The 25,839-nt window shown below is 38.1% G+C and overlaps 1 protein-coding gene across 5 annotated transcripts; it reads left to right on the forward strand.

Moving 5' to 3' along the window:
- The first annotated feature begins 241 nt into the window (after nucleotides 1-241).
- On the forward strand, nucleotides 242-25,548 carry LOC139115540 (monocarboxylate transporter 13-like). 5 transcript variants are annotated; one of them, XM_070677719.1, is made up of 8 exons: nucleotides 242-270; nucleotides 8,450-8,556; nucleotides 10,575-10,840; nucleotides 19,135-19,320; nucleotides 19,663-20,207; nucleotides 24,407-24,611; nucleotides 24,739-24,903; nucleotides 25,190-25,548. In XM_070677719.1, exons 3-8 carry the CDS (start codon nucleotides 10,672-10,674, stop codon nucleotides 25,342-25,344), a joined length of 1,425 nt encoding a protein of 474 aa, XP_070533820.1. In that variant the 5' UTR covers nucleotides 242-270; nucleotides 8,450-8,556; nucleotides 10,575-10,671; the 3' UTR covers nucleotides 25,345-25,548. The 5 variants fall into 5 exon arrangements, with proteins under 5 accessions (XP_070533820.1, XP_070533823.1, XP_070533821.1 ...); XM_070677722.1 differs by having other exon boundaries at nucleotides 19,663-19,937; XM_070677720.1 differs by having other exon boundaries at nucleotides 10,594-10,840.
- Nucleotides 25,549-25,839: the final 291 nt, after the last annotated feature.

The following is a 25,839-nucleotide window of genomic DNA, read 5'->3' on the forward strand; positions in this document are numbered from 1 at the left end:
ACAGTAATTTTTCACAAATTACTTGCTGACTGACTGGAAGTCCCGCCGATTTATGATAACTGCCAGGAATTAATATTTAGCCCTTTCTATTAGACAACTCAAAAAATGTTATGCCAATACACATCGTCGCATCAGTTTTCAAAAAAGACTGGCAAGAAACAAACCATCTTTGCCTGTTCTTTATAAAATATGCCATTTTAGATATTGTCCAATCAGAACGGCTGTTTCTTCGGCTTAAAGACTCTTCCAGGTCAAGGCCGCGACTACCAGGTGCCGCCAACCAAGCTGTTCGTGCAAAAAAGGTGTTCGTGTGAAGTTTTTCAGCGGGCGGGCGGGGAGAAAAAAATCTATATTTACTGTGGGCGGGGAAGAAATTTCAAAATTTTCAGTGGGCGGGGAGAAAAATTTTGACAGTGGGCACCGGAAGATACGTAGAGGGAGGGGAAAGCGGCATGGTTGATAGAACTTGAGGAGAGATTTAGCGCCTAAACTTAGAAGGGGAGCAATGTTCCAAGCTATACTGCCAGCTGCTCCCACGGTTTTCGTTGATCTGGGTTGCCTAGTAGGTATCTAGTTGGCAATGGGAAATTTCAGTAGTGGGGAGAGGGCAGAGGGGAGCTTGAAATGTTGTGGGGAGTGGGGAGCGGGCAGACTATAGATACTGGAGGGCAGCGGGCATCAAAATTCAGTGGGAGGGCATATTTTCCGTGTATGCCAGTGGGAGGGCAGTTACGAACAGCTCTACTTTCCCCTCCAAATTTTGGAGCAAGGTCAAAAATACGAAAAATCGGTAGCCTATATCAGCCTTCAAAACGTTTTGTGATGATTTTGCGAAATTCATGAAAAATTAATAATTATCCCTTTTTCAGACAACTCACAACATTTTATGTCTATAGACATCGTCGCATTAGTTTTCAAAAAGACGTGCGACAAACAAACCATCTTTACCTGCCCTTTGTAAAAATGGCGTTATAATAATAATAATAACAATATTTTTATTGCTTGCTTGTAAATATAGGATTTACATCACATTTGTGGCAATAAAAGTGTGATACAAAAATAAGTTAAAATTTTCTTCAATAAAGATAAAGTATTACAGTATAATAATAGTAGCTAAAAATAAATATAACTAGGTATATCTTTGTTTATATAAAGTAAAAATATAATCTGCAAGTTGTTCATTAAAAGATAACTCTTGTTTTGTTAGTAGAGAAATAAGCTGATTTTCAGTATCGTCGTTTGGGAAATTGATTTTACTGAAAAAGTACTTTCTTTGGACTTTGTATTTCTGACAGACTAATAAAAAGTGTGTTTCATCTTCCATACTGTTGGTGTTACACTGATTGCAGTATCTTTCAGTAATTGAGGTTTTTGGAACAGTGTGTCTCCCTTTTTCAATTGCTAGATCATGATTGCTAATGCGAAGTTTGGTGAGCAATTTTCTTTTCTCACCTTGCAACTGTGTTAAGTAGGGTTCTAATCTAAAATTACGTTTTATTTTGGCATACATTCTTAGTTTACTATTTTTATCAGTGATCAACTTTTTCAAAAGACTTCATAATTGTTTGTTAAATTTGTTTTCATTAAACCAGTTATAACTTTGTGGTGTTAAGTGATGGAGCTTTATCAAGGAGAAAGTCCATTCATTTATGCCGTTCATACACAGGCCATTGAAACGTCTCTGAAACGGTTCTGGGCCAATACTGACACAGAAAGTTATGTGTGGACACTCCGAAGTGGTTCTGAAGCGTTTCAGATTTGAGACGGTTTAGTCAGCCCGACCAGAGCCGTTGTAGGGATTAACTCTATCCGCAAATCGCTGTGTGGACAGACTGAGCCGCTTCAGAAGCGTTTCAAACGCCCTCACGCGACAGGTATTTGTAACATAAAACAAACAACAACCAATATACAATATTCACTTTCGCCATGGCTGCCGAACACAGTACTACATCTCGCGGTATACTGGTCCGACGAAGAGATAAGCTTGCTACCAAAAACCCTATCATTCGACCAGACAAAATTCATTACGATTTGAAAAACGTCAAATTAATAGGAAATTAAAACTGCCGAAATAATTTAGTGGTTGAATTTAATTTGGAACGACGAGGATGAAATTTAAGCGAGACATTTTTGCCATGTTGAGACTGCTTCAAAGCATGGACTGTGAAATTTTGTGAGGTCGACAAATTTCGTAACAAAAAAACCTCAAACGCACGTTGGTGTCACATCAAAATCAAATTTGCCGCGATTACAAACGAAACAATCTGTGAGACTGCCACCGGCCGCTCGACGGACGACACGTAAGTTGACATCGTGTGCCAGCCCTTGGAAATATATTGTAACGCCTTGACAGGCAGATGAGATAGTCTTAAAGCGTTTGATGCATTGAAAGTTTGTAAAAATAATAAAAAATGACATCACCGATCATAAGAAACGTGGTGTTGAAGATAATAGTTTTTAAAAGAAGACTATGACGACCATATTTCTGTAAGTATTATCTAACTTTAGAAAACCAACATCTGAAGATTTACTTCCACCAACACTTTTGGATTTGTTCCACTCTTTATTATAAGATTAGTCGAATTTCTGGAAAGTAGGTGTACATTTTCGATGTCTGTGTATCGTCTACACCGAAGTCATATCCGAAAGAGTATAATCAGTTATCGACCGCGTAAACCTCTCTCTCCCCTCTCTCTCTCCGGCATTTCAATGTTTTATATTGTCGACATTTATATATCAGTCTGAAGTTTCAGGTCACTGCTCATTGCAAGTAGTTGATGTCAATTTTTCCGTATCGGGCATGGTCTCTATCGTCACTCTAATTGTTAGTGTTTTCCTGTTATATTCCATATCAAACTCAAAACACAACGTGAACAACGCTCATAATATATTGCATATTTCGTATCGAAAACCGGTAAAGTTCGTAACTGGTGACATGTCACGCCCTGGAGAAAGTTCATCACCATCGATCGAATTTCCGTGGCGCTTTTGCTTCCAAATAGACATATTGAAATGCACAGGGAACTTCGCGGTATGGCAATTATATGAACCTTACCTTGAAGAAAGTCTGTGACTTTAAACTGGCCTTACAACCAACAATAAACATGGCGGAGCAATGATACCGATTTCAGAGACTTCGATTTTTTTTTTCATTGCGACCTCGACCGCTGGTGAGAGCGAGTCGTCTATTTTTTTCCCACTGGCTAGTTGGCTTTGAATTTTCAATTGCCATCTTGCGCTAAGTTAAAGCTAAAAACAAGACGGGCGTTCTCTGTAAATCAATAAGCCTTTTGAATATGAAAAAATCGGACATCTGAACCTCAACACGCAGCTTGAAAGTTGTTCTCCGAATCAGGAAAGGGACATGGGCCCGGGACATCGGTGAGGCCGGATTTCACGTAGTAGCTATGGAAACCGACGGCTCTGTCTATGGTTCGTTGTAAGAAACCATGCGATGTACGCTCCCTTGGGCCGTGGAATTTCGCCGTATCGCCTCTACAGACTACACCGTCTATTACCTAACCATGCTATTAAACGATCACACGATAGTTCAGTAACATATATCTTCATTAATCTACCGATCATCCACCGTCGAACACTTCGAAAACAATGGTCACGGATTCAAGGACGTTCACAAGAAGAAATTATCAATAAGTGGCGCGCAGAATTATTTTTACTGGTTTTGAGAGCTTCTAAAATAACTTGTAATCTGTATATCTTCACACATCGAACCGATATTGTATACCTATCACCGTCGAGAACCGATATTGTATACCTATCACCGTCGAAGTTTATGTCTTTCACTGTAGAGTTCTTTTTATCCAAAACACATATTCAGAAGAGTCCCACAGAGCAGTCAAATGAAAGGATAATTGCTTCAAGCGAATGAAATTGCACGAAAGAATGAAAATCAACAGCACACCATGGACGTGATTTAAAACAATAGAGCTTGTGAATAGGACTATTTGAGTAAAAAGTGCCGTTTTTCTCGCAATTTTAGCAACTGTAACGACCCTTTATTCTTTAATACCTTTCCATAATTGAATTAAACTAGGTTTAGGGCTTATACACACAGTGTACACTGATGTACAGAGCTTTAAAAAGTATTCTGCTGGTAACGAACAGGGGTTTACACTCTAATGGGCGCAGTAAAACAATGGTCACGTCCATAGATTCAAGGACGTTCACGGGGAGACACGATGGCAAATAGTGCAGTGTCGTAAAATTGCTTAGACTAGTTTTAAGAACCGTACAATATCTGGTCATCGGTGTACCGCTACCTGTGAATCGAAACGACAAGTGTAGACCTATAGCTTCGAAATTTTATGGGAGAGACACCACGACTGAGACCGACAGTAGCATATAACAAACTATTCCCAATTGTGCGTCGTGTTTAATACAGACATCTCTGTAGGTGATTCTGGTTTCTCTTGAATCAAAAGTCCGACATTGACAAAATTGACATAAAATAAGTCCGAAAAGTTATGTTTTATTCAACTAACTGATTCATCTCCTTTGATATCCCCTATTAGCTACATGTAAACAGTCCGGAAAGACTGACATCGATGTCTCCCGGGCCCCCATTTCTTCACCGTTTTGCAAAACATCTCATCAGCCGGACGCATGGGCAATATCTTTGTACGTTGGTCAAAACTAATGACAGTATAGGTCAGGATGTAACATCGGTCAAAGTAATATTGAATATGGAAGACGAAAATGCTTTCATTGATTGACAAAAATGAGAGGGAACGAGTCAGTAAATATCGAACCATAAAGGGGAGATCGAGACTGCCATCCCCCATGATTAATCAACTGGGGACAAAATATATATTTCGATCAGCAGACTTACACAACCAGAGACAGCATTTTATTCAGCTGTAAAATAAGTCACCGCCTTTCCTATAATAACACCCCGTTTGCGTTTCGATCTACTCTGCTCTGTCTCCAATCGGTATGGCCGTCCGGTTTCGCCTGCCGTACTGACTGATACATGGTTATTTCTTCACATATTTTTTCATCGTTTGGCATAAAATACAGCATCTCTTTGGTGCACAAGGCAAATCACGTTTAGAAGGAAAGTCACAGGAGGTTAGGATATTATATACCGTAGGTGAAATTAGAATGGAATGTTGAAGATGAAAAGACTTTTATCAGTCGACAAAAATTGCCATAACCGAGAATTGAGATTGTCTATATGATTTATTAATTGGGAACAAAATATTCGATTGAGTCATTAAGTTTGTGTTTGATTCGTTTTAAAATGTGTTCCTACATTCTTATCCGATTGCTTGTGTTAATAAAAATGTTTGTTTCGCCTCTGATATTTGTAGGGAAGTTTGGATTAGTGTGGACGGTAATGTTTTGTTTGTGTGAGGAAAGCTTATGGCGAGGCGAAACAAACATTTTTATTAACACAAACAATCGGATAAGAATGTAGGAACACAATTTAGAAACGAATAAAACACAACTCGACACAAAACATTTTGGATAGTTCGGTGGGGAGCCTCTTTCACATTCTTTACAGCCAGTACGACGTCGTTCGTTTCAGCCATCTTGTTATGCAGTATGCTTGGCCATGCACACCTTTTGAACTCGAGAGGGCGCATTAAGACGTCTTAAATATCAAAACAATGGCTTAATTTTGTGAGTATGGACACGAGCGGACCCAAACTATTAATCCCCTGTGTTTACAAATCACAAATAAAGTCGCTGAAACGTTTCAATTTTTGCCTGTATGAACGAAGTAATTGTCTTTAATTAAAGCACTTAAACAGTTAAACCAGGATCTATTGTTAGTGTTGTTTACCATTTGCTCCAGAAAAGCTTCTTTAGCAAGATTACAATGTGGCAGTTGTACGATATGAAGCCAGTGTTTAACAATATTAAGTTTGATCTCAAGTAGAAGTGGGAATTGTCCTAGTTTACTCCTCACAGCAGCATTACAAGCTTGTCTATTACACTGTAAAATGTTCTTACAAAATTTGAGGTGAGTTTTTTCAATTGCTGATTTATCCCACTTCTTGTAATCCATTAAATCTTGTCCCCAATCTCTGAGCCATACAGTAAAACAGGTTTAATGAAAACATTGAATAGATGTAGGGAAAATTTTATCTTTTTGTTGTGCAATAAAACCCTTTTTAAACTATACAAAGATTTTGCTGCTTTATCAGCCAAATTTGTAATTGTGTCACTAAAACTACCATTTGATTTAATTGTCAGCCAAAGTATGTATAGCTCTTAACAGATTTGATGCATGTACTACCATAGTTAAATAAGTGTTTATCTACCAAAGGAGATTTACTAAAATTAATTGCTTGGGTTTTCTGTAAATTAACATCAAGTTTCCAATTGGAGCAAAATGTGTGTAGTGTTTTTAACTCCCTTTGCAAACCTTCTTTTGAAGTAGAGATCAAGACTAGGTCATCAGCGTAAAATAATGAGTTAATTGGGGTATTATTCAACAGTGGTGGTTGAGTATTTACTTTGTCTAGATTTGTTTTCAAGTCATTGACATATAAATTGAACAGACTAGGACTTAGAACACAGCCCTGTTTTACTCCTTTTTCAACTTTCAGGCTGGGCAAGATAAAATTATTTGTTTTGATGTGTATATTTGTGTTGGTGTACATGTGTTGTATAAGTCTGTATAATTTGCCATTAATGTTATTTTTGAGAAGTTTATGGAAAAGACCAACTCTCCATACCGAGTCGAAAGCCTTAGCAAAGTCAACAAAACAAACATAAATGTTCTGCTTATGTTATTGTCCCCGAGGTTATCGTTCGCCCAGTTAAAGCGATGAAATTCGTTTCTTCGCCTCGATAAAGTTTGTATGTGTGATGTGTGATAGTGAGCATGCGTGAGTGAGTGCTTCACGAACTATACAACGTGTGGAGCGGTCTCAGTCAGAAAATGTAACAACTTAGCCGGCTATTGAACCACTCTTTTTGAGAGTGGGGATTTAGTCGAGCGGTTCTCTCTGTGGCCTCTCCGCTAGGCGACTGATGCCGTATGTTGTGGGTTCGAACCCGATTGAAAACTAGCCGTATATTTATGTATTATTGTCTTCAGGGTAAATATGTGATCTATTGTGCGATATTTTTTTGCGAAATCCAGCTTGATTATTATGTATAATATGATTGTCATCTAAAAAACTATTTAGCCTTTCATTTAGAATGTAAGAAAAAACTTTTCCTACACAACTTCCGACAGAAATGCCCCTATAATTTTTCGGGTCATATTTATCTCCTTTTTTAAATAAGTGTGTCATAATGCTTGTATTCCAGATGTCTGGAAAGTTGGATGTATCTAGAACTGCATTAAATAATTTAGCTAAGGGTTTACAGAGAAAGGAGGGACCATGTTTTAACAACTCTATACAAAACCCATCAATCCCTGCTGCTTTTTTACTTTTTAAATTTCTAATTGCTGATAACACTTCTTTAGTTGTTATTGACTTATCCAGCTGCTGATTAGCCTGATTCTTAGTTTCTTCAGATGTTAAACTATCAATAATTTGCTGTTGGAAATCATTATACCTGTCATTTTCAATTGAGCAAGAATTTTTGTAAAATTCCATCCATGTTGCTGCTGAGACACAATCTCCAGTATTATTATCTTTATCATTATTTTTTAAGTACTTGATCAAATTCCACATATCATGTGAATTGTTGGCATGTAGACTGTTTAGTTTGTCTAAGTTGTTTTGCCAGAATTGCAATTTCTTATTTTTAACAAGTTTTTTAAACTTCTTTTTCTTTGTGTAATAGATAATTTTTAACTGACTGTCATATGGAGCTTTATTTAATAGTTTTGCTGTTGCTATTAGGTCCCTTTTTGCTGCATCACAGTTTTTGTCAAACCATTTTGATTTCTTTCTCTTTAAATTTTTCTTTCTCTGCTTTTGTCTATTGAAAATTCCACTGCAGGCTTTATCTAAGATGTCATTAAAATGCTTAGTGGCTGAGTTCATGTCAGATTTGTTATTACCAATATTAGTATTCAAAAATTCTGCAAAATCTTTTTGTAGCTCATCTGATGCTAATCTATCCGTGTAATTAAAAACAGATAACTTATCCCATTTCCATTTTTGGGGCATTTGTAACAAATTCACAGTATCTTTAACACTGCTTGGATTAAAATTTGTTAGTTTGAGAAGAGTAGAAATTTGACAGTGATCTGAGAAAATTGTGAAATTGTGTATTTTAAAATACTCAAAGTTATCGATGATGTCTGTTGTTGCAAGACCATAATCTACTACACTGTTTCCATTCCAGTGGTAACATGTAAATTTTCCACAAATATCTCCAGGTAGTCTGCCATTCATAATTCTTGTATTTGTGGTTTTACATAAATCTATGAGGTTTCTACCATATAGATATTGTCCAATCAGAACGGCTCTTTTGTCAAGGATGAAGTAGGTCATATCAGGTCAAAGCGTCCTCTCCTCAGAACGTGTCGGGGTCATCTGTATTTCTGTTGGTGAACGGAAACATGCAGGCACTCATTAGTGTATATTCTCCGGAACTGTTTTGTTGAAACGCGACAGACTTTATTCGGTAAGTTGCCAGAGAAGTTTTAGTATACGAAACAGTCGGTTGAGCATTTTGTTTTCAATAATGCACAGCTTCCGGGGTTACACACTCTCTCTCTTCCTCGTTTGTCGGTACTGTGCTTTCGACCAGCAAATCCAGCGTCTGCTAATTAAAATGAAACGTCGCAGTCGTATCTTAGTGAATGCAAAATAGATGTATGTGCAATCGATTAGGCAGCTATATCTTGGTTTTGACGAAGGGGCAACATTGGCAAGAAGTGGCATGGCCGCCGGAGTACGGCTACAGACTTGTCACACTCATCACGGACACGAATTGCACTAGCTCTGCATGGCAGGGCTGTGTGTTACCGGCGTTATACGGCCTCCCACGCTGTGTATTACCGGCGTCATACGGCCTCCTACGTTGTTAATGTTGGACGCCGTGTAACGCCGGTAACACACAGCCCTGCCATGCAGAGCTAGCTAGAATTGCACGAGTTTTGAAGAGTAAAATACGGGACAAACTGCACTTCGCTCAATTATTTGTTGCTCTGTTCACCAGATTGAGTTGTCCTGCACACCCTGGTTCGTGGCGTAGGCCCCCTACTGTTGTTTCAATAAGTTCTCACAAGCATATTTTAAAGGAGGTTCGACTCATCAAACAACAGTGAAGTCGACACGCATACTGTAGAATTTTGCTTGCCCCGTTTCATTACTTTCGAGTCTTCGATGGAATTTTTTCCGTCCCTGCCATAATGGTCGCTATGTGCACTTCGCACTCAATGCCGATCTATTTATGGCAAACGTTCAGAATGGCGCATTTTAATTGTTGCCTTCTCGCGACACCCATTCTCCTTGTGTTGTAAATATATGGCCTTGTAATGAGTGGTACGGATCGATTGCAATGTACATAGTGTATATACACAGTTGTTGGCTGTAGACCAGTCATCAAGGCTACGATAATAATACGATTATCGTTGAAATAGCTGCTGGTCTAGACTTGGTTTAAGTCGGTGAATTTAAAAAAAATAAAATCATTTATAATAGTTTCTCTTGTGTCTCTCCTATTTCGTACAAACCTATCCGGAATTTGGCAGCTCACGCCAGGTTTTCCCAGCGATTGAATGCGTCACGTTCGAGTCTGCGCAGTAGTGAGTTAGTTTCTGCAGGATTCACCCAGAAAACAACACGCCTGTGGTGAAACTCCGCTGTATAGCGTTCACTCCATTCATCGCGTTCACCCTACTCATCGCGTCCACTCACGCGCGTGTTTCACATGAGAGCAAAATACAAATCATTGCGTTCACTCCACCCAAACATTCACAAATCACAGACTTGAACCAAGTCTACCGCTGGTCAAAATGCCCAAACAATATTCGCTGCGGTTCCGTAGCCCTGCCACTCCCTGGCTGATTGAGTAGGGAGTGGGGACTACGGTTCAGTCCATTGGGAAAGTGCACAGTCGTGCGCGCTTGCGGGGAGAAAGTGAGCGTGTTTCTTCCAATTCTACTGAAAAACAAAAACACGTGTTCTCGGTCGATACTTTGTTTAGTAAGCAAACTTCCGCTCAGTACTCAAATCGACTCTCCAACAATATATTTTCCACACTTTAATTGCTGTAAACGTGTTTTTGTTGAGATTCCTATGTTAGAGTGTGAAGTCATAGGTCAACGGTTTAATATCCATGATGGCGAATTTTTCCACGGCAGCCGCTCGATAAAACACGAAAAAAGTGACTAAACAGAGATGAAAATGGACATCTACGTAGGCATCCTTCTATAGGTAGGCGCTCGATGCACCCCGACTCCGGATTATGATGTTTTTTGTTGTTTTTCTGGAGAATTGCAAGAAAAACGCCCACTTTCTCCCCACAAGATTTTCAGCGCGCACGACTTAAAGTTTGCACTTTTCCAATGGACTGAACCGTAGCCCCCACTCCCAAACAATCAGCCAGGGAGTGGCAGGGCTACAGAACGGCAGCAATACTAATATGTGAGCGTGAAGTTTCATGTCCAAAAATTCACACAAACTATTATCACGCAGTTTTTACTTCTTCTTTAAGACAATCAGTGTTGAGGAACCCTTATATGGTCTGCGTTTAATGTTTCTCGTTCGTTGTAAATGATCAAACTGCTGAAGGATGACTGATGTGGGAATCTCGAGACAGAAACCTCCTGATGGTGGCTGGGGATGGCTGATTGTTCTTGCGACCTTCACGATCTTCACAATTGCAGGCGGCAACGTATACTCGATCGGCGTGTTGTTTGTGGCGTTTTTAGATGCGTTTGGTAGATCAAAAGCTGACACTTGTAAGTAGACCGAGTTTACCTGCAGATTCAAATTTGCGCACACACAGAATGATGTTTACTGTCTTCGCTTCTCTGTGAGAATTGACCAACATACCCACGTCGATCGAGAAGGACAACAGGCTATCTGTTTTCAATAAGATTCAAAACAACTCGCTGCCTGATAATAGCATCTGCCCTGTTGACCATCGAGATTATTGTTAGCATAGTTTAGGGAGTTTAAAATGTTGCTTTGGCTTTTTGAAATCGATGAATCAATTGGGACACAAAGCAAATTATAATGTGTGACTTAAAAAAAGATTAAAAACATAAAACCATAGTATACAGCTTTGAATTTCTTGTAGATAAATAAAAATAAAAACAGCGGTTGCGTATAGAATAAAACCCGGTAGACACATTCACAGATTCATGCAAAGCTATTTATGCTAACTGGACTTCTTAATAGATATTGGAATCATACATAGTTGGTACAAAGGGGCAAATCGTTTTTAGTCCCCACGGACCCAGTCTGGGGGGACTTATAGATTGGGTCATGTCCGTGCGTCCGTCCGTTCACGCACATATCTCAGACATGCCCTGGTCAATTTCTTTCAAACTTTGCACAAGGATAGTACCTAGTCTGGTTCCCTGACCCATTTCCCCGGTAGAGGGCGTGGGGAAATATAGGGTCAGGTACCGGCTAATGTAAACATGGACGCTATTGGGTTAAAATAAAACAAGCTGTGATTGGATGAAAGTAACACATGTAACTTTTTCTCATCTTTCTTGGGTTTCGCACTTTCAGGCTCACTTGACACCAACTTCTTGTTTGTACCACAAAGCCGTGGAGGTAGAAAAGAAAGACTTTCTACCTCCCTGATTTAGCCACTGTGATTTAGCACACCTCTTGATACTTTTAGAACGTCGACATGATGCCTGGCATGTTTCACGAAATTTGGACACCATTCTATCCATCGAAATCAATCGTCGTTCACAGTTCCAACAAAGTTTGCTTTCAAGTAGCTGTGATATCGCAGCAGTACTTGTGGCGTATATCGAACGTGCTCGGGTCATTGGGGTCACGCCACAGTCGGTGATGACCTCAATGACCCTAGCGCGTTCGATACACGCCACAAGTACTGCTGCGATATCACAGCCAGCCTTCAATCACCTCTATTTCCCCGTACTTGTTGATTAATCCTTTCAGTTTATGTTTCCCGTCTTGTATGCCAATGTTTTTGGTTCGGATACCAGTGTTCGAACATAATTCTGATCCAGTCGAATTTTGACGGGCGTTTTCATGGTAGCAGTCATATTTGTTGTAGCATGTTCTGTCAGGTGACTAACCTCCGCCATCTTGAACAAAATTCTGTTCAAGATGGCTACCCGATACCTGACCCTATATTTCCCCACGCCCTCTACCGGGGAAATGGGTCAGGGAACCAGACTAGGATAGTACCCTACCCCATACAGATGCACGTCGATTTGTTTCACAATGCGATCAAATTTGGCTGTGTTAGAGGACTTTTTAGTTTACACCTCCACAGACTCCCGTGTATAAGGCAGTTCTGCATAGAATACCATGTATAAGTCCTACATAGAATCCCATGTATAAAGCCAAGTAAAATAAAAACTTAGTTTCTCATCGTATTCATATTGCAAACAGGATGCATTAATACAGTTTTTAGCTCCACGGATGAAGTCCAGGGGGCTTTTAGATTGGGTCATGTCCCTCCGTTCACGCAGATATCTCAGATATTTTGACAAAATGTCACGTGACCTCAGTGACCTTTGACCTCAAATATACATATTTGTCCATAACTCAGTAACCACAAGTGCTACACCCTTCATATATGTTTTGTATGATGGGACACCTTATGATGCCACATATTGTTCCTCATTAATTATGTGCATATCTAATTTTGAGCGAGCCAATAGAGCTAGAGGTCTGATTTTTGGTATATAGGGAAGACTTAGTAATACAATTTTTTTGACAAAGTGTCACGTGACCTTGGTGACCTTTGACCTCAAATATACATATTTGTCCATAACTCAGTAACCACAAGTGCTACACCTGAACTCTTTCATAGCTAAAATATTGTTTACCTCCTGAAATGATGCGCACAGGTTTCACAAACTATGTAATCAAACTTTTCAACAGCTTTTATGTGAAACAAAATTTAGAAGACGAGCGACTACTACGATCGCCTTGTACTACGATGGAGCATGGTCTTGCGTATACTGCCGCGATAAAAATCGGAATTGCAACGGACGATTCTATTGGCTACCTGAATTGCTGATTCCTATGTGGTGACTTTTATATACGCCAATGAAAACGGGTATACTACACCTGTAGGCCATCGTTAGCTCGACTCAAAATGGTCGATGAACAAATGAAGATGGAAGTGATCGCAAGGTCAGGGCTTTGCTGTAAGGTCCTCGGTTTTGAAGTGGACCAAGAAACAAGAGAAGGATAATTACATGGATTAAACTGTTTTCGAAGGCAATGACCTGATTTTTTTCTCACGAAAAAACTTCCCGATTACAGTTCGAATTTTAGTAAGCCGACATGCGTTGCACTGCAGTAGGCTTAAATGTGAACGTATATAACCAGCTGGACGTAAGATATGTGCTGCTTTTCGGTCTATCGAAGCCAATACGAATGTCGCCCAGAGTGGTTAAAATACGATCAAACCTTTAAATTCACTTCAAAAACGGTCGTCAGGTTAAATCCAAATGTGAGTTTCTGAACGTACAAATTTTCATATCCTATATCAAGGTTCTTACTTTGCATACCCATATAGTCAAATAACCTTGAGGGTCTTTGTTTCTATTTGCGAAATATGGTAATGATTGTCAGTTTTTACGCTCCCATATATGCATATGTATATATGCAAATGGGAGGTATTCGTATAAGGTGGCAAAATGGCGTCTGTGTGTATGTATGTATGTATGTCTGTTAGTCCGTCCACATCAAAAACTCTTAAACCGTAGCACCTACTGTCTTAATATTTGGTGTACAGGTGCAGCAGGTACACCTAGGGGTGGAGATGTGAATTTGCTCAAATGAACTTGTCAGTGCCAAAAATATGCAAATGAGGGGGAAAAAAGGAAAAATCCTGAAAATGGCTAATACTCAGCAAGCATTGGTCAGATTTGGTTGAAACTTGATAAGCAGATTTCTTTAGGTATTCTAAATTATGTGTGCAAAAATTGGGATGAAATTTGCATGTTTTGTATTTTTAGGGTATTTTTCCGTTTTTAGTCAAAAAGTCTTGTTCTCTGAAATCGCTCGTCTGATTGCTATGAAACTTCATATTCATGCTCCTCAGAATGACCTCAGTCATGTTTGTACAAATTTTATTGATATTGTCATATTTGTAATTTTGGGGCAATTTTCCCAATTTTTGATAAAAAAATTTTTAATCCAAAAACTGCTGATTTGATAGCTTTGATACATGTATTTGGTATACAGGTATCTAAGATTAATCTATCTCAATATAATGTATTGAAAGTATGTTAAAACTGGCAATTTTTTTATTTTTGGGGCAATTTTTGCCTTTTTTGGTCAAAATTTTTTTCTCCTAAAACTTCTGATCTGGTAGCTTTGATATCTAGTTTACAGGTTCCTAGGGTTTATGTTAATTAGATATATTTAAAATTAGGATGAAATCTACAATTTTGTATTTTGGGGGGCAATTTTTCTCATTTTTTGGTCAAAAAATTTGTTTCTCAAAATTTACCAGTCTGATTGCTTTGATATTTAGTAAACCGGTCCTTAGGGTTTTTGTTAATAAGATATATTGAAATTAAGTTGAAATCCGGAATTTTGAATTTTTCGGGCAACTTTGCGAAACTTTCAGTTTTACTGGGATATCTTTCATTTTGTATTTTTAAGATTTTTTTTGTAATTTTATACCTACTGGAACTAAGAGTATATAATGTGGTGATTTAGTAAGCATTTGATATGGTAAACTGTATTTGGTGTTGAAATGCAGTAAAAAAATCCTGGCAGATTTCGAAAAAATTCAAAACAAATGCCAATAAAAAATTCAGCCAGAGAAGGAAAACGAAAAGGAAAGGTGGGAGAATGGGGAAAAAAGAATGTACAATGGATCGGATAAAAAAGATAATGTACCTCATCGATCTTCCAGACACCATGCCTTATCAAATGGTCCACCCCGATGTATTTTTGTGCACAATTAACCATGCAGTGTATTTTAGTTTAAGATCTCAAGTTAGGTAAGGATTTGAAAGGAATAGTCAAGTTCACCACAGTTTAACTTTATCTCTTGTGTCATCATCCTTGTGTAATTGGTTAAGTTTGTAAGTTGTTCCAGATGTGGATGTACCAGCTGTTCTGGAAGAAAACAATGTTTACTTTTTCCTGTAGGGTTTCTGAGTTGATGGTTGTATGTTGAAATTTCTCCATGTATCTGGTGTATGGGCAAAGTGTAAACATTGGTTACATGTTATGTATTTCAGTTTATGTCAAATATTGTAAATGAAAAATCAAGAACAGTTTACTGTGTGCTTGTAAAAAATGACATATTTGTCAATACATAAACTGCCTTGCAGATTGATTGTCTTAAATATACTCACAGAAGTAGAAAAGGAAAAGAAACTAATCAAATTGCTGTAACATATTCACTCTCAGTGCCTTTATAGGCCTATACTTAACTATTTTATCATTACATTCAGCTGTTTGTTATATCTTTATCACTCTCCATGGGCCAAGGCACACTTGGGGTCAATGTCATCACTCTGTTCCAGTCTATGTATGTCAGTCTGTCTGTATATGTATGTCCATGTTTCATACAATTGTTGACTTGTTTTGATAACTATATGGGAGTGATATTGTCACTATTTTTATCATTATTGTCATATAAATTATACTTTTTACATCCCCAGTGGTATAAAAGTTCTTCATCTGCAGATTTTCATACCAAACATCATGGTTCTTAATTTTAAGCATAAAAGTTTCTCATTTAATGTGCTTAAAATGTGTTTCATCCAGGATGGCATCAACAAGGGGAATTTTACCCCTTTACCAGAAATTTTGGGGGCATTTCACCAATTCATGTGTTCTACTTGTACCTCTAAGGTGTGACTGTCACCATTTCATGGAAGGGGGGAGTGGTCCCCTTGACAAATTAATTGGGGATGCCAACATTTCAACAGAGGGGGAATCCCCTATCCCCCTGTCTAGATGTAACACTGTATAATATCATCTACTTATCAAATTTATATCATTAATAATTGTGAATTATTATAGTTTACCTCCTATAAGCATAGAGGCTCTGAAGACTTTACTTTTTATTTTATTTTATTAATAATGACTTCCACAGCTGAGGCCATTTATGGAAGACTGTTAGTAAAAATACAGATACAGAGTTAAAACATGAAGACAAGATGAACGAACTTTAACAAATACTGAGAAAACAATGTTTTAAAATATTTTTAAAACCATTTAAATTTAAAGAAAAATGATCAATATCATTGTATTCATTTAAAAGCAAATTAAATTGTTTTGGAATTCTACTAAAAAGAGAGTCACGAACACAATTAAGTCTACCAAATGGCACATGAAACAAAGTAGTACGCCGAGTTGAAAACCTTGGTACATGAAGACTAAAAAATGAAGCTAAAGCATTAACATTAAACTTTGCATTTATTCATTTGTATAAAAATATATGATCAAAAGTAGTCCTCCCTGATTTTAATGACTGTAAATTGTAAATATTGCACAACGAGTCAATGTCATCACTGTAAAAACCAGTAATTCTTTTATGAAGAAATGTTAAAAATTTATGCTGTTCTCTTTCAATTCTATCAGACTTGTGTTTACTTATACTGTTCCAAATAACAGAAGCGTACTCAAGCTTAGACCTTACCAAGGTAAAGTACAATAATTTTAAAACGTGCTCACTGTTAATACAATGGCTATTCCTCATAATAAAACCGAGAGCTTTTCTAGCACCTTGAATCATGTTATTTACATGGTCACATCAAGATCTCTCATGCTACTGACTATACTCAATGCATGAGTGTCGAGTTTTTAAGGGAAAATATGAACATTTCTTTTCAATGAAACAGTAAGAACTTTACATTTAGTAGGATTAAGATTTAATAACCAAGTGTCGGACTAGCTGACAATTCTATCGATATCAGATTGCAGCATTAAAGAGTCATTGTCCGAATCAATGATACGATAAATCTTCATGTCATCGGCAAAAAGTAACGAATCTGACACAAGATTATCAGAGATGTCATTAATGAAAAAATAAATAAAAGTGGACCAAGGTGAGAACCCTGAGGAACGCCCGAAAGGACGGGAGTCCACTCAGAAAAAGCATTTTTTATAATCACTCTGTGTAGCCTGTTATTAAGAGATGAATTAAACCATTTCAGATAAGTGCCCTGGACACCAAAAGAAGTCAACTTATGAAGTAATAGTTTATGATTTATACTATCGAATGCTTTAGCAAAATCGGTATATATGATATCACATTGTGATTTGCTGTTAACTGCTGAGAGGAGATCTTTCATAAGAATAGATAAATTAGTGATACAAGATCTACCTGAAACAAAGCCATGCTGATTAGTAGGTATGGAATTGGAAACATGATGTGAGAGTTGTCTGTGAACTATCTTTTCAAAGATTTTAGACAGACTTGGTAAAATGGAAATCGGCCGGTAATGTTCAACTTTTGAACGACTTCCTAATTTGAAAATAGGGATAATGTTTGCACGTTTCCAGATATCAGGAACAATCCCCTCTTTAATAGACCTATTGAATAAGATGGTAATTGGTATAGACTTGTTTTCTTTGTCCAAAATATCATCAACATTACCACATTTCATCATTTAATTATTTTTCAGGGTTTCCGGCCTTCGGCTGGGAGGGGGAACACCCTCTCCCGGACCCTCCCCCAACAACGACCGCTTTGTGGTCATGGCAGCTGCAAGCCGCCTACTTTTCCATTCTGGCCCCCTACTTTAAAACTTAATGAAACCCCTGATATATGGTATCATGGGACACCTTATGACACCACATATTGTATTCATTAATTACGCGCATATCTAATTTTTAGCAAGCCAATAGAGCTAGGGGTCTGATTTTTAGTATAGGGAAAGCTTAGCAATGCAATTTTTTTGACAAAATGTCACGTACGCTCGGGGACCTTTGACCTCAAATATACATATTTGTCCATAATTCAGTAACCACAAGTGCTACACCCTTCACATATGGTATAATGGGACACCTTATGACGCCACATATTGTACCTCAACAATTATGTGCATATCTAAGTTTGAGCGAGCCAATAGAGCTAGAGGTCTGATATTTGGTATAGAGGGATAACTAATCAATACATTTTTTTTGACAACATGTCACGTGACCTCGGTGACCTTTGACTTCAAATACATATATTTGTCCATAACTCAGTAACCACAAGTGGTACACCCTTCATATTTGGTATGATGGAAGACCTTATGATGCCACATACTGTTCCTAATTAATTATGCACATACCTTATTGTGAGCAAGCCAATAGAGCTGGATTTCTGATTTTTGGTACATAGGGATAACTATAGGATAGAAATTTTTTGACCAAATGTCATGAGACCTCGATGACCTTTTACCTTGAATATACGTTTATGTCAATAAATAATTAACCACAAGTGCCATGTCCTTTATATTTAGTAGGATGGGAGACCCTATGACAACACACGCTTTACCTCATTAATTATGCACATATCTTATTCTGGGCAAATGAAAAGAGCTAGAGGTCTGATTTTTGGCATATAGGGATTAATTAGCAATACAATGTTTTTTCAAAATGTCACGTGACCTCGATCACCTTTGAGCTTGATTATACATATATATGCATAACTCAGTAACCACAAGTTCTATACCCTCCAATTTTGATAGGATACCTTAAGATGTCACATCTTGTACCTCATTTATTATGCGCATATGTATTTCTTGGCTGGCCAATACAGCTAGAGGTCTGATCTTTTTTCCCGATTTAGAACCATAACTTAGACATGCCTCATGTGTTTCAAATTTGGAACAACGACATAGACCTATGTTCCCATAGATCTCAACATATATACTCCAGTGATACTTCTTAATGACCACATTTCCCTGGGCCATCAAGACTAATACTCCTATTACAAGTGGGGACTATGTCATTGTCAATGACTTGTCATCTCAATGAAAGTTTATCCTCATATTTTTTTGTCTTTCTAATCCATTGAGTATGTTTGCAACTTCTTGATACCGAAAAGTTTTTTATGTACCCTTTCTGTTATCAGCATGGATCGGTTCGATTTTTGGATTTAGTTTATGTATGTCTTCAAGCGTTGGCATTGCTTTAGCCAAGAAACTAGGGCATCGAAAGACTGTTATGATATCTGGATTCGTGGTAAGCTGCGGAATTCTTGGGAGTTCCTTTGCTACAGAGCTATATCATGTATACATTAGCTATGGTATAGTGACAGGTAAGTTTCCAAAACGTTTCAAGCATTGAGGCTTGAGGGAAACGTGGATCAACAGAAATTTAGTATCTGCCTAGAATGTTTATATATAGCAGGCCATGTAATGGTAGTATAAAGAGTATAAGCACTTCTCCAATAAGTAGTTTTGTCAGTCTGATCTAGCCATGTTAACATTTTGTTGCGTAGACAGCAATGTTTATTTGTTTAATTTGCAACATTTTTTCTTTTCGCAGACTTGTCATATTCGACCAAACCTATTTTCCAAAATTTATTCTTTGCCTATTCGATGCCATAAGATACCTTGTCATACAGCTAATTTCTGGTTCTTTCCTCCCATCTCCACAGGAATCGGCCTAGGTCTGACATTTACTGTCAGTATTGAAATGGTCAGCATATATTTCAAAAGGAGGCTAAAGATCGCTGTCGGCATAGCTTTGGCCGGGGTTGGTGCTGGGCAATTAATATTATCTCTCCTCACACAATTCTTGGTAGAAACTTACGGCTGGAGGGGGACACTTATTATACTGTCCGCATTTGAGGCACATGTTTGTGTGGCGGGCGCCCTCCTGAGGCCATTGACTACAGAAGTGAATGACCCCGTGCAGCCCAGCAATTCTCCTGTGAGTGTTGTCGTTACTACAAATCATGATAGTAAAGACTCAAAATTAGACGGTGATGACGAGTACTTTCACGACATCATCAGTTATCCGCCGTCTGAAGTGACAGCTATGGAAGAGGATAAAAGGAAGGAAGATTCGATTTTATGTTCTGTGAAATCATTTTTAAAAACGGTCTTCGGAGTTGAATTGCTCAAGAAACCCATTTGTCTGTTCTTGTTATTTATATCCATTGGGTATGGATTTTCCGAGCTTATCGTCTTCGTACACTTGGTAAGTATTTTAGCTATGTGTAGGTCCAAGATTGTGTTCGGTAATGCATAAGAGAGCATTCCGACGAATTCTTTCATGTCACCTTGAAATTCTCTCACTTCATCGGTCTTGCAAACAAGGAAAACTAATATCGATTATAGTTCATAGTTTTTAAAGATTTGTGCTCACTTCTTCTAAATGCGCTACGACAATTTTGCCTTTACTTGATAGATATGTAGGTAAACCAACTCAAAACGCAAAATGCAACTTTAAGCCCCTGTGTTCATAATCGTGAGCTATGATTGTAGTACCACTTTCCATTTTTGTCGACACCTCTCTTTGTGTATGTCTGTGTGTCTGTTGACGTGATGTTTCAATAACTGCATCTGATCAAAATCAAATCTTGTATATCGATAGATTCTGTTTAGGAATGGAAATAACTGACTTGTCTCACAAGGCTTGCATAATTAAGATCGGATTGCAGCATTACTTTTTTGACAAGTTAATTATTCTCAGAGTCAGGGCAGCATCATTGCTACAGATTTTGACTGTAAAAACACACGAACGATTTGTGGTCACTTTGCAGCTTCATGACGATGATATCGCCAGATATTGTGATAAAGTTTATGAAACAAATGGGCTAACCTAATGTTGATGCTGATAAATCCAAGAGATTTATTTGTCTATTTATTAATTTTCAAGTACAATTCTATCAGTACATTTTGTTTTGTTTTCTGCCCTATACACCACTACCCCAAATATAAACTAAAACCAAGGCTGTCGACTCTATCCAAACAATACAAGATGTTGATACATGTTTATCAATCACAGAATAGGCTATTTCAGAAACAAGATCGATATGAAACAAAACATATACTAATGACGAAATTCTTCAAAAGATTACTGTAACTTCTGAATCTATAACATATTTGTTAAATTTGATGATATCACGTCACGACCAATTGTCGGCGGCATACCGTTTGGCACAAACGGTAAATCCTTCAGTCTGACTTATTTCTACACTCCTATAAAGCTGAGTTGCGACGACCTCTACAAAAGTCGGGGTCAAAAGCGGTCAAAAGAATTGTCAACAACACCTTCAGATGTATTGATGATCTATTGAGCTTGGATAATCCACACATGTCAAACTACTCTTGATCACGTTTATCCCGCGATAAGTTAGAGATAAGGAAACTATGTCGATTACGAACTCAGCTTTGCATCTAATTCGCTTGCTCCATATTGATGCAAATGGGCTACATACTATGACGAGAGGGACGGTTTTGATTTTGAAATAAAAAACTGTTCATACTTGACTCACAAGTAATATTTCCTCAGCGCCAACAAATGGTGAGTATAGCTCTCAGCTTCTGAGATAACATAGGGCCTGTGATTCATTTGAAATTTTCCTAATGAGACACAGTACACTGGGATATTTGCAAAATAGACTGATCATCTCTTTCAAGTTCTTCGGTAGACAGGGGTATGGTAGAGAAATATGGCACTTCTTTAACTACTGTATAATGAGAATGTAATATCTAACTATGTAATGATTGATTGATTCATTAAATTGCATCAATCATAAATTCGCCAAACCAGGACTTTACCTTATGGGTGTGGTATGCTAGCACAGTATACTTACCAATTCTGGGCACCTGGTGGTACCATTTACTACATGTATTTAGGATTTTCTGACATAAAGATATGATGTTAGTGAAATGCATTTAGCAGTTTCATCTTGGCATATTAATAATGTTCATATTTAGTTGAAAGAACCTTACGCATGTTGCGGAATCTTAAACTTGTATAAGGATGATACAAGTAGATAGAGTAGCAACAAAAATTTCACATTTTGAAGTAAACAATCTAGAGATGTAAAACTTGAAAGACGACAAGAGTTGACGAATATATTAACTATACAAAGATGTGACAATAGTTAAATACACATACCGGTTACATGTTAGCAACAATTTTAATTGTAACTACGCTGCAAAGAGCGAGCGATACTGGTGCACTGAAAGACAACATACAGCTTACAGAGGCACTCCCATTTGGTAACATTTTTAAAACACATTTTTTTAATGCCAACGGTCGATATTTAACGTGGCGACTGCGCGCGGATCGCGAGATATCGAAAAAAACATGTCATTTCCCGAGCTTCCCGAAGTTTTACGATCGTTTCTGATTATGACGCGAAATCCCCCGAAGGTTTGTTGTTGTGCTGATTGACGATATTCTAGGGAGTCCATAAGTTCGAGCGACGCAATTTTACCTCCCACTGCGAAGGCTTTATATACAGCATTATGCCTTTACCACAGGTCAGTTTTTGAAAATTTCTTCTTAGCTTTTGTCGTTTTCATTATTCTAAATCAGCTGTATTATATTTTTAACCAATACCACATAAACATCAGCTTTTACGTATTAAATATTAGCCACCTCCGATGACTACAATTTGTCGTCTACCACACAGTACGTGTGGTTCGCCGCGCGCATAGTATGCGTCTATGCATACCACACGGTGGCCGCTATGTATCCACCGCACGTAACTGTGCTAGTCACCTATGCGAATTCTGGTGGAATCAGCAAAAATTGTTTTTTGTTTTTACGCCAAGTCAGTAAGACTCATCTTTCTCCCACGGGGCATGAATGATCACCGACGCCAGTGGTACTGTGGCGTACAGCAGCGTAAGCGTAGACTCGTACTCCATAGCTTAGTTGACAATGGCCCCAGTGCCGAACGTTCGATGTTCGGAAGCTGAATTTAGGTGGGCCACCGGAATTCAAACTTTTACTTTTTTGAAGACATGTTTTTATCGATATCTCGCGATCCGCGCGCAGTCGCAACGTCAAATATCGACCGTTGGCATTAAAAAATGTGTCTTAAAAATATTACCAAATGGGAGTGCCTCTTTAATGTCAGATTATAGGTCACTTGCATATTAATAAATTTGTAATTTTTTCTTCATTTCTTGAACTACTCCACCAAAGTTTACTAGTAATATTGATCTTGATGCTATGTCCATGGACATAAGCTTACTGAAAGAATTTTTACGTGTACCTGCCCTCCAGTCGCTAATATATCATACTTCATACAAATTTCAGATTTTTCTAAATGGTATTCGAAAAATACATGTGTCAATTTACAAACAACTGTGACATATACTGGAACATAGGGGAACTATCGATTAAAAATTGGCAACTCCGATGAAATACAATGACTGCTGAATTACAACTGACGGAATAATTCATGAGGAGTCAGCCTGTTTTTGTTTTTGATGATGGGGTCACCATGTTTTTGAAATGCTCAATAGGGGGTCAGTGTGTTTTTGAATTAAGACACCAGCTAATACTTGCTTAAAATGCATCATACCAGCCACGACATCCATCATTCAGTTACAGTTTTCGACGCGCCCTTCGGGCGCAAAACTGAAATATGTCAGCGATATATGTCAGATATATCTGGATGTTCGCAAATTGAAAGTCTGTTATGTAAAGCATCATACCAGCCACGAATTACATCATTCAGTTACAGTTTAAGACGCGCCCTTCGGGCGCATAACTTTGATATATCAAAGATATATCAGAGATATATCTGGATGTTCGCAAATTGAAAATCTGTTTTGCAAAGCTACTAATCAATATTAAATACGCAGTTCGCATGACAAAAACCTGATCCTTTACTGTTTTCTCTATGATAACTCAGTTTGAGAAAAGCACCACGCAATAATTTTTCACAGTACATGGATACAGTGACATATTTTGGAAAGAGAAAAATGACATGATATTTGTTATTTCTCATTGATGCATCTGTTTTTCTCCCTGTCACAGGTTTTCAAATAAAAGTTTTTTTTCATGAGGGAAATGATAGTTAACGGAAGGCAGTTTTTGTCATTATTAGCTGTGCTTTTACGGTTTGGGGGGGGGGGGTAAAAGAAAAGTCCTCTCAGACAATGTGCACATCAGATTTGGCCACACACTTATAAATATAGCTCTCCAGGGCTGGGAGATGTAATTGGAACCAAGCAAAAAAAAAATTCTCTGCTCCTGTCAATTGTTTTGGTATAGGTGTGACCCCGTTATAACACACCACATGCTCACCCTGTTTTCGAAAGTTGGAATGAGGGGGTCAGCCTTTTTTGATGTCTGCGAAAATATATCCGCCCCCTCCCCCAGGCCGAAGAAACTGACCATTCCAATAAACGACCATTGCTGTTGTCTAGGTAAGACGTGCCAGAGACTTTGGAATAGGAGACACACAGAGTGCCTATCTTCCAGCCGTAATGGGACTGATTCAATTAACTGGCAGACCAATAATCGGGGTCGTTGGACAGATACCATGTGTGAAAGCGCACGCAATAGTGGGCGTTGTGTTAGCAGTGTTCGGTGTGTTTACAGTTATCAGTACATACATTCGGAGTTTTGCCGGTAAGTGTGTACAGAATGTATTTGGTATATTGTAGACGTTGCAGAGAATATCTTGTCCAAAAGTACTTCTCTGCCAAAAAGGCGACCTGCTTCTTGTTATTCTTACTTTTCTTCTTATTATTATAAGGTCAACTTTTCTATGTTGGCGTCGTTGGTATTTGCATCGGAGGTTTTTTCGTGGGATCCTCATTGACCATATCACAGTTTTTGGGTCAGAACAATATTGGACTTGGAACCTCACTCCAGATGCAAGCCCTGGGCGTGATATATCTTGCTAGTGGATCATTTGCAGGTATGAGGCAGCATTACGCAAAAGTCTTCGACATAATTTAATGCAAAGAAGAGAAAAAGCTGATGTTTAAATTTGATTAATGAATGTGTTTAAATATATGTGTAAAGCCTTTATAAATGCATTTTATGGAAATTGGTGGTTTCCATTTGTGTGAGGGTTGTATTGCTTTCACTTTCGAGGAGCATACTACCTTAAGGTTCTGATTTAGAGGCACGCGTAAGGCATGTGAGGATTGTATTAGCAAATCAAACGGACGCCATACATATTTTTTATTCACTACTTATAGGCTGGATTCGTGATAAGTATGGAGTTTATGACATCGCTTTTTTGACGTCAGGACTTGTGTCCATGCTGATGTCAGCCGTGACGTTTGCACTGCCCTATATCGATAGAGCGCTGAAAAGAGGACGGCCGAAACGACCAACCACAGCGATCAACTAACTGTATCGTATCACTGACAAAGGTAGACCCGATTGTGAAGTTGCCTCCTTGGATCCGCAATGTCCACATGCGCATCTTTTATCCTCTATGATCTGCTTTCATTGTTGAAGGGAAGATTCGCTGAGACCAATGGATCGCTGAAACTGCAAAACATACTTCCGCATCCATTTTATGAATAAACTTGTTCCATATTGTTTCCTTGCAGTCTATGCTTGATCACGTGAGCGATTGGTGCTCTAAATGGAGATGTGTTGTGAATGATCTAAAGTCTGGAGTCGTTCATCTTCGTAAAGCAACATGTGCTCAAAGTTATCAACAATTTCACAAAGGCATTAATATTTTACATTGTGTCGATAGATATAACTATCTTTGCGTAATTTTCCGTTACGTCTGAATCTTACAAAATGCACTAATAGGGTAAACGGTAAAGTGAAAATTCTAAAAAATTCGAGTTTTATTAAATATATAAAATTGTATGATCATACTTTCGTCTGT

Source organism: Ptychodera flava, chromosome 17, assembly GCF_041260155.1.
Source record: "Ptychodera flava strain L36383 chromosome 17, AS_Pfla_20210202, whole genome shotgun sequence".
Taxonomy (NCBI): Eukaryota; Metazoa; Hemichordata; class Enteropneusta; family Ptychoderidae; genus Ptychodera; species Ptychodera flava.